This window comes from Ptychodera flava, chromosome 22, assembly GCF_041260155.1.
Source record: "Ptychodera flava strain L36383 chromosome 22, AS_Pfla_20210202, whole genome shotgun sequence".
Taxonomy (NCBI): Eukaryota; Metazoa; Hemichordata; class Enteropneusta; family Ptychoderidae; genus Ptychodera; species Ptychodera flava.
The window spans coordinates 14,268,917-14,279,442 of record NC_091949.1 but is presented as its reverse complement, the minus strand read 5'-3'; the positions used below and the strand labels follow the sequence as shown (position 1 = coordinate 14,279,442).

General features: G+C 39.0%; 1 protein-coding gene across 1 annotated transcript in view; it reads left to right on the top strand.

Annotated features, from left to right (window-relative positions):
• Nucleotides 1–1,113: 1,113 nt before the first annotated feature.
• Nucleotides 1,114–10,526, top strand: part of LOC139122750 (uncharacterized) — a 34,782-nt gene continuing 25,369 nt past the window's right edge. The window contains exons 1-2 of the mRNA XM_070688434.1: nucleotides 1,114–1,350; nucleotides 10,065–10,396. Coding sequence (XP_070544535.1) covers nucleotides 10,146–10,396 — 251 coding nt within the window. The 5' untranslated portion in view covers nucleotides 1,114–1,350; nucleotides 10,065–10,145. The remainder of the gene's footprint in view (nucleotides 1,351–10,064; nucleotides 10,397–10,526) is intronic.

The window sequence follows — 10,526 nt, the reverse complement described above, 5'->3', positions numbered from 1 at the left end:
TAAATCGACGGCAAGTAGCAGCCCGCCCTCTACGATATCGTAGTTGTCGTTCCTCCAGCTCAAAATGTTATATTGTTGTAAATAATTACACTCTGCTGGATGAATTACACCCTGTTTCAAGACACAGAAGTAGAGGGGAAAAATATTTACCCATATTAAGTGTAAATTTAACCGGTAGTTTGACACTGTCATCCGTGACATGGCGCTTGGAGAAAGTGTTATATACATACCAGCAAACCATTCGAATGTAGAAATAGATTCGCCTACATAAAAGTCAAAACACGCATAGTCTCTCGCTAATAACCTCGTTCAGTTAATTTTGTATAATAACAATGCAACTGATGTTTCACCAAAAATAGGAACTGTTACAGCATTAGAATAACACGAGGTTGGGTACCTAGTGTGAATGTAAGTAGGTGGGTAGGTAGGTAGGTAGCTACGGTATCAATTACGTGCGTGTTAACTTGTACTCTGTATGTTTCACTAGAACGATAATGTCAAGTTACAACAATGTGTTTTTGTTTTGTTTTGGTGTTGGTTCGGTTCGGTCTATCATAATCCCAGGAAAATTGCAGTCTTTGGCGAACTTGCCACAAATTTGCAGAGATACTAGTGAAAATATTTATGATCTTTGATCTTACTGTCCATATATATATATATATATATATATATATATATATATATATATATATATATATATATATATATATATATATATATATATATATATATATATATGTCTCGCTCAATTCTCATTGTCTTCTTAGAAGCACACTCATTTATCGAACAAACGATGCACATAGTGATGAAACAAAACTTCTTTTAATGAGGTCTGACCCCAAATAATAACAGCGGAATTTGGCAAAAAGCGTTCACGAATTTCAAATGAGAAAATTTGGCATCGGAGAGCTTTAAATTGGGGTCAATAGGGTTTAACTTAGTGGAAGCTCGTTTTGAATCAGCTCAGTTCTTTCTAAAATTTAGAGAGGACAATCTTTAAAAAAGTGGAGCTCAGTTCAATCGGTTTTTTTGCGGACGAAATCGTATTTACCGACATTATTGCGTAAGCTGACCTTTGACTTATGTAAATGGCATAGTTATTAAGGCGACTGTGACGAGTACCCAGAACAACACGCTCAACTACGTATGCTCTGTCAGCTCTATTCACAGACAGGTCACCGTTCGGGTCGGGTGCCCTTCAGTAGAGGGTAGAGCCTTTTTTCTCACACACTTTATCCCGGCCCCGTACTCTCTTGGACGTTGAACGAGGATTTCTCACTGCGGAATACAGTCTTCAAGTTGGAGGAGGTCGATTTTAAGCGTCTTGAGTCGGATATGCAGTGACACCAGGTAATGTATGGCCTTGTGATTACTACAAGCATGTATACAGCCAATTCCACTGGTGTAAAAAGTGACATTTGTTGACATTCTGCGTAAACACACAGGGGGTACAAAAGACGATGGGCCGTGTTCTCGTTGATCCAAGCCTTGGGTGGAGCGACGCAGGCAAAATGGACTCCCTACATCCAGCCCTTTAATAGGTGTGCCGCCCTAGTTAAAAGAGTGTTTCGGCCGTTTATGTTTGGATGATTGTTTCGATTATGAGGTCGTCGGTATGCCGGCGCTTAGCGCAAGCTGTGTCTCTATCGATTGTTCTGCTGTCTGTATGGGAAATCACGTCACATCAGTTCAGGCCTAGGTGTAGATCACAGACCCAACACAGTGAAACTTTTCGTTTCGATTCCTCTAACTGCTCTATTTGATTTACAAGTCAATCTTTGTTACAACGTTGACGTCTTCGGAAGAAAAAGTATACGGAACTCGCTCATTGATACTGCACACACTCTCCGTTTTAATCGCCGCGGGCAGATACCTAAGCTATATTGACGCTTACTGAGTAAACAGTAGGAGAAAGTGGATCGTCGTAAAGATTAAAACAGTCCCTTAAAACACTCCCTTTGTCAATGCGTCTGCGCAAACAAATTTCTCTTAAACTCAACGGGAAGTAAATCACCGACTTTCAAAAACAGCTTTGACCTTATTTCTTTCTGAAAGTCAAAAGCCTCGCCCAAATTCAGCCTTCACGGTTTTTTTACTGGCACTGAGACACGGCTAGACTATCCCAGTGAGTGTGTGAACTTATAAAAAGTTGTACGAAGTCTGCTACCAACACCTAAAACATTCCTGCTCGCGTCGTGAACAATTGCATTCATTGTGTGTTTCTTGAGCCCAAGAAAGAGTTGGTGAACTCATTCTTACAAACACATTATATGCGTTGTATTAGGTATATAATCACTCTCCAAAGATATATAAGATGTATATGTGGGTAGTCCTCAACTGTACTTTGGCAGGGTAGGGCAGCGGCGGTGAATGCGTTCAAGGCTATAGCCCTGAATGCAACAGGTGGTAGCGCTATGACAAAAGCTGTACGCGACTCTCGCCCATTCTCTTCTAAACCATGGTGGAGACAACATAACCGCCTACCAAACCAACAAACCAGCATCCAGCATTTAACAGCGGCGCAATTAAAGGATAAATAAACAAAGTACATTAGATATTCATTTTTATTATCTCTGTAATTAAAAATTAACTATTATATAAGCCATCCGTGGAAAATGATATAAATTTAAAAACAAACTGACAAGTTTGATCGCATTGAGATGGCTTAGCATCATCTGTGGCCAAATTTACGTAACAAGGTAAACCCATCAGCGTAAGGTAATTGAACTCCCCTTGTTTGTAACTTGCTCTCGGCATTAATCGTCGATGTTCGTAATAATTGTAAAGGCCTTCAGCACATTTAGTCACTTAATGCCGTCATTGCTAAAGGTGCAATATGTTGAATGTTTGATGAAATTCTTGGACGCAAAACAAAAGAGCGTATAGGCCTAAACGAGGTCTAATTTATTTTTTTTACTGTCAATTATCGCTTTCCAACGGAAATGATGGTGACATGACACGCGCACCCTGACGCTATCACGTGGATCCATATACCATATTGTTTTTCTCCTTGACCGTTGTCTATTTACATGCATGACCGCTGTTTCAATAATGACAGAAATTCGACAACAACGCTTATTCCAATCTCCTTTTTTCGAAAGATGGTTTAGGGCAAATAATTGGCGCCATGACGACATGAACATGTACTTAAAAAGTGCAGATTTTGTTTTCGACATCTATGTGTGTGGGAAACTGCCTAATGACAAGACGGGGTACCATATCTTGCTAATGAACTTTTGTTTTTACAGAGAACACCACAAAGCATGAATAATAATTGTCGGGTAAGCCGATTTAGCTTAGATAGGAAAAAGTGAGTCCACATTCTTCCTTTTGACAGAATCTACATGAATGTGGTAATACACAGAAAACACGGTCAGATAATCACACCACTGGCGTGATTCACCTGAAGAATCAGTTTTCTTTCAACACTTTGTGCATCGTTTGCTCGATAAATGAGTGTTCTTCTACGAAGAAAACGAGAATTGAACTCACGACTGGGATTTTCATGAGAGAGAGAGAGAGAGAGAGAGAGAGAGAGAGAGGAGAGAGAGAGAGAGAGAGAGAGAGAGGAGAGAGAGAGAGAGAGAGAGAGAGAGAGAGAGAGAGAGAGAGAGAGAGAGAGAGAGAGAGAGAGAGAGTTTTAAAGTATCTTTGGGAAATCTATGACTACACAACACAACTAAAAATAAGTCGTGTTGAATTCGGTTATGATCCCGGATGCAAGGATCTTGTGCTGTCTTAAAACGACATCAACAACACCTGCAGCGGATTAAATCTTAAATTCACGAACAGCTAAAACTCTCTCAAGGTTATTGAATCAGGTAGGCCCAGACCAGAGTTCGCCTCGCCGACAAATATGAACATATTGACATAATAAAGTGCTTTAGCCAACGCAATTCACATGTAAACTAGATTATTGACACAGAGTCTTAAGTATTGCGGCACTCTTTCTTATGCATTTTCTCAAAAAATTGACAAGGCGAGGCTTCGTCGGAGAGGAGATATAGATCTTTGTCTGAGAGACACGCTTCAACTTAGGGATGCTGCGGGAAAAAGGTAGATTCAATTATATCAGTCGACACTGCGATAATTGATATAATATTTATATGGGATATCAGGAAAAAAACGTCATTAAGTACGGCAGATTGCTATCTAAATAAACTTAAACACGAACAAAGCTATAAAATTCTCTACAATAGAATTCTTTGCCTGACTGTCAAACATTGTGATGGGAATACCAAAGTAAGACGTTGACTCATACATTGGAAATCACGAGTAAACATGAAATCTGCGTTGTATTTGATTAACTCGCGGGCTCCTGTTGTATGCGCACTGATTATTATAACTTTAGGTGGAAAGAAAGGTATGTTTTGCTGTTTGACACTGGGTCCTCTGTTTGGCCATTGCCTACATGAACAATAGCCTTTTCTCTACGTCGTATATTAGTCTTCTTGATACACTTTTGCAAATCAAGTGAGACCATACCTCGGGGCATAGGGTTCGACACAGAACAACCGATTTTTGACTTTTGTATACCAAAAGATGAGCATTGAGACAAGTACATGTATTCGCTGACAAAGAACTTGCGTATATGCTATATTGACCAGCGTAAAAGGGGCTTGGTATTTCTTTGCGGGGTGGCTTGGTTTTGCCTGAACAATCCTGTTACTTGTGAAATCGAAATATAAAGGAACATAATGCATTGACATCGGAATTTAGTCTACGTTGTCCATCAGCCTACAAACCGTCCCCTTGGGGATTCAGAAACTTATTTCGCCAAGCACTCGATGCTTAACATAAAATTTGGCGAGGTCAGTTATTTCTGGTTGATCGGCATGACGAAATCTGACGTAAAAAGGTTAATGCCACAACAAATGGTCGAGGTTGAATCAGTGCAACATGGTCACTTAGATATACTAGCTGTTGGCCTTTGCTCTACACCGTCAGTATTTAGAGAACTACATTCAAATTTTGCGTTCTTTTCTAGTTCAATTCTGAATGTCTCGACTCATTGCTTTATGAAGATTTGCCCGTATAATGTCCGGTATTGATTTTACCCTTAAGCAACAAATCGAATGTGATGATACAATAGGACCCAAGGGATGCACGTATCAAGTCCCCGCTGTGGGTTGGGGAATCCGATGTTCACGCCGCAATCAATGCATTTGCCACAAAAGTACAGTCGCTCCCCGTGTCTGTTTACCAGACAATACCAACAATCATGGGTTATGAAGCCCGGGAAAGTCAAGTCACAATATTAATGGGGCGCAACACCCTTTTAGACAAGGTACCCATTGTTCTTAAAACCCCGATCTGTCATCACTCTACCATTGATGAACGTCAGTCCCTGTAAGCTGAGTAAAGGCTGTGTACGGTTCGTCGGTTGAACACAGAGCTAATCAACGTCATGCTGTAACATAATTTCTAATGGACATGGGTTGAAGGAGGGATGACACCATCTCAGTGTCGACATGTCTGTTTGTCTGTCTGTCTGTCTGTCTGTCTGTCTGTCTCTATCTATCTACCTACCTATCTATCTACCTATCTATCTATCTATATCTATCTATCTATCTATCTGTCTAGTATCTATGTATGCATCTATGCATCTATGTAGTATCTATATGTGTATCTATGCATGTTTCTTTGTATCTATGCATTTATCTATGTACAAATACATACATGGTACATACATACATACATACATACATACATACATACATACATACATACATACATACATACATACATACATACATACATGTATGTCGTGTTTCTTTCCGACAGATAGATAGACAGACAGACAGTCAGTCAGACAGGTAAGGAACCAGTAACGTAATATAGTTCAACGCGTTCAAGCGCAGTAAGTGTTGTAGCTTTTAACGCTTTGAAGTCGTATGTCGTGAATCAACACGTTGTCAAAGACAATCTATGTCCGGACTTGTCGAACATGACAGTTCACATAATACATATTGATGTACAATATGCATTAAAAGCTGAATATTCAACGTCAGTACATGTATTGACAGACAGATGTACAAAATAATAAAACAAGTTTACAGCTATAATCTCAGTAAAAGTTGTAGTGACATTTTTATTGGAAAGGGGAAATACCCTAAGGTGCTGACTTGTCACAGCATGCATTGAGTAATATGAGGTACCAGAAGTATTAATGAATTCATACTGTGGGGATAATAAGGGTGGCAATTAATGAATATATGCAGTATGCGTTCAATGAAATGGTAATGTTATACTTGCAATGATTTCCTCCATTGTTAAATGGACAAAGACTCCTTTGTTGCTTTGTTTGCTTTTTGTTACATTTTACCCCATGTCGTTGAAATACATTTTCAAAATCAGCAATAAATTCAATGATGGTGTATTTTGCATGACATGAGAGTTGTTTAACCTCGGGAACGTTTGCTGTGTGTTGGAGTCGCCATAAATCTCTTTAGTATATACTTTCTATGGATAAGAGGAAATATGCGATTGCCGCTTTCTTCAGCTGTCCTGGCTGTTATTTTTTGTTTTGTTTATTTTTTGTTTTGTATTTTGTTTGTTTGTTTTTCATATGTTTTGTATACTGGTCGTTCAGTATGTCTTAAAGTTCTGACAAATTCGACTGGCTTCTCATATGATACAAACAAGACAAAATATAGCGACCTTGCTCATATAAATGTATTATTATATCATTTTCGGTAATTTATACACAAAAGGGCGTTCGGGTTCATATCTTCAACAGTAATCTTCATGCTCACAGTGACAGTTGTATTGGACCTGCAAAAAACAACAGAGTTCACACTCTTCATTTTCGTCATACTGTATCTCTTTACAAGAAATGTATAGGATTATCATTTTAATCTCTGAAAGTATGTATGTAGTAGATGGAGCTTCACAAATAGAGCAAATAACAGGTGCAGCCAACAGAGCTATTCATTGAAAAAAACTATTCCAGGAGCAATTTTTGAGGGCAGGGGAAATTTTAATTTTGCTTAGGCAGGTGACATTTTTAGGTGTCAGGAGAACAAATTTTAGGTTTTTTGTCGGACAGGACAGATATCAGTTGATTGTCCCAGGGACAGGGCTTGGCGAAAAACGAGGAGAGAAGGGAAGCTACTTTTGAAACGGGGACAGGGGAAGTTGAGCCGTGGTGTTTCCGGTAGAAGGCCACTGCAGTATGTATCTGTGCATAGGAATATTAATTTTCAGGAGAAAATTTTTCACAGCGCAGGGGAAAATCGACAGGTTTTTTCATCTCAGGGTAGGGTAGCTTCATGTCTGCAGGGGAAAAGGAATGACAAATATTTGAGGGGAATTTTTTCGAGGACGGGAAATCGGCAAGGTTTTTTCGCCACAGGACTGGGGAGCTTAAAAAATTGACAGCGGGGAGGGGAAACAGGCAAAAATAAGTGGGGAGTGGAGAAAAATGAAGTTTGAGTGCAGGAGGGTAAGTCGAAAAATTTTCAGTGGGTGGGCAAATTATGAACAGCTAATTAATTACCCTCATGACTTAAAATTAGTCAGTTCCCATTACTTGTCATGCACAAGATATTTTGTCGTAGTAAATACCCCTTTAAAAGTGCATTGTTCGTTGGCTGCACCTGAAATAATTTCAAATCACATCCAAGATGGGCTTATATGATTCCCAGAGAACTTAATAGTAGTAAACTAAGTGATCGAGCAGTTCTTTTCAGTTAGATTCAAGTTTGTTTAACGGTCTGTATAATTTAATTTTTGTCCAGAAGAAATACTTAACACTATAAAAATATTCCCTTAAGGTATTCTGAACTCGATAACTTGCACTGATGATAAGAACAAATCGTACTTTAAAGAACTGAACCATCTTGCATTAGTGTGCGTCATGAACACAAAATAAATTGATAGTCGCGATTAGTAAGTTCTTTAACTAATTACATATTCAGGTTTCGTTTGGTTTCTTTTCTTTTTCGTTCTTTTGTCTGCCGCTTTTTTGCTGTACCCACTGTCTGTCTTTGTAAATATTGGACCACTCTCTTCAGGGAGCAGTGTTACCAATGTATTGTGGGAAATAAATCACATGAACAGAGGACCTAATTATGTATGCAGAACACGATATTCTTGCTGAGCGTTGAAACGAGAGGGGTAAGGGGTTCGACATAATAATCGTTGACAATGCCTTGCTTGGTTTACTTTTAAGTCAGTCTTTTCATGTCCCTGATGACATAGTGGCACTTGTTCAGGTACAAATTATCGTCTTTGGGCAATGCTACAGGTGGTTTCAACGCGCATCGTAATGAGATGATGTAATGCTATTTATGCAAATAGGACGCGACTAGGGTGTTCATTTTGGTCTATGTGTTTGACTACAGTGATTTGTGAACTATTCAAAGTTATGTGTGTTTTATGTAAAGCAAAATACATGTTATTTACTAAACCTTAACAACATAAAATTAAGATTAAAGTATCCATTTGAAGATACTTTATGAATTATCCCCTTCCCCTCATCCCCAAAAAACCAATTGATTCGGCGATAACGTCGCATGTCATTCACATCCAATGGCCTAGATATTAGTCCATCCCAACTTGAAACCAACAGAGGTTATGCCGCGGGGAGAAATGTTCATGCGCAGATGTTAACTTGGAATATTTCGGTCACCTTTAAAGGGCACACAGCCACAGATTTCAATACAGTATTTTATTGACCCAGAACAGCTCCTAAAAATAGTGAGTAGAGGCAGCTATTCTATGGAGAGCCAACTTTGTGTGTGGAAGAATTTCCTAAGTAGATCGTGGCATTTCTGGCTTAACTGAACAACAAGTGTCTCGCATGCACAGCATTTTGGGAAAAAAGTACTGTAGCTGTTTTAAATTTTGTATGTATTTTTGTTCACACATTTTATCATCCTATCGTGCCAGGTCAAAATACGAAAAATTTTCAAATTCAACTTTCAAATTCGACAGAATGTCTGTAACTGTGACAAAGATGCTTTAATTCATTCAACACTATCCTTACCTGAACACTTTTTCGCGCCAAAGTCAATTTTTGTCGCCTAAATAAAATGTACCCCAGTCAATTTTTTTGTAGATTTTTGCCAACATTTTGATAAAATACTGTAGCCAATGAAATGTGATGAACATTTAGTTCAAAATTGTCACAACATTTACAGAAAAATTAATGAAAATTGGTAAAATGCTGCACTAAGATTTTGGAGGGGAAAAATTACAGCACTCAAAGAGTTAATTTGTTCAACTGTCCATTTTGTCTGGGAGCGCCGATATTATAGCGAATGCAACGTAAGATGTGACTTGAGATTTTGCCCCGTACCTTACTTGACAACGACCGGTATGCCACTCTCTTTAAATCGTGGGCCGTCTCCTATTTAAACGTACTTGTTCTGTTTGTCTCAATATGGTAATATTTATGACCGAATTGTACCTTAACCACGAGAAAAGTAATGTCAGAAAATGGCGGTATGATTCGCTGCCACATCCGTGCTGACGCGAATGAAGAATTTGTACAACGAAAGAGTCGTTGACATTATAATGGGTCAGCTCTGATCTGCCGTCAATTATTGATATGACATTCGACACAGAAACTATCATGACCTTAATTTGTTTAACAATGACAATGTATGACCTCAAATAACTCTCAGCTGAGTGCATATGACGGATAGTATCCGTTGAATGATGTACAATTGAACATCGGAAACTTTAACAAGTCGACCTGCAAATGCTTTGAATTTCTAATGTACTAGTAATTATTTTTTTTCAAAATTTAAATGACAAACGACTGTGTTTCTCTTGTATTTAATTAATGACCTTCGAAATGATGTAATATGCAAATATTGAGCGTGTTTTGGTATTGTAATTGGGGCAAGCTAATCTTTCCTTACACCTTGTTTGACCTCTTGGGGCCATCTCGTAGCTTCTTTGTGTTCTTTTTAAAGTCAGCTTCTTTGGTTTGTTGAAAAGACGCCGACTCTCATAGAACATATCGGGTCAATTTATCTACGCCGTGCTTTGGTAGTTTTCAATTGTCCTCGAACTCTCTCATCAATATTCAAGGACAGTGTCTATTCTTTTCACAGGTATTCTGGGGTCATCGCGACTGCCCTTGGTTTTAAATTCTCGGGAACAGACAAAGAGAAATAAAAGAATCGGGAGCCAAAATGATGGAAATCAGCAAACAACCCATCGAAAACGAGAAAACGGCCTGGCCTGACTCGAACAGACCTCCCAACGCTGAAGCAGGTCATGCAGTGCTCGTCTACGTCAACCTGCCAGCACACAGAGCGGCGTACGTCGGCGATGTTCAGTCACTACCGAGCATTTTCCAAAAGGAGGGTGTTCCAATGCTTGACGTGAGCGGCAACACGCCATTACATGTCGCAGCGAAAAATGGAAAGGGAGACTGTATAAGGTAAACACAGTAAATAATAGTATCAATATAAACGTACAAAGGAACGCCTCTTCAATTTACTCTCTCACGGCACTGACTTTTCAATCTGGTTTGTACTTGTCCTGCTGTCGAACTTTTGAAAACCATTGCA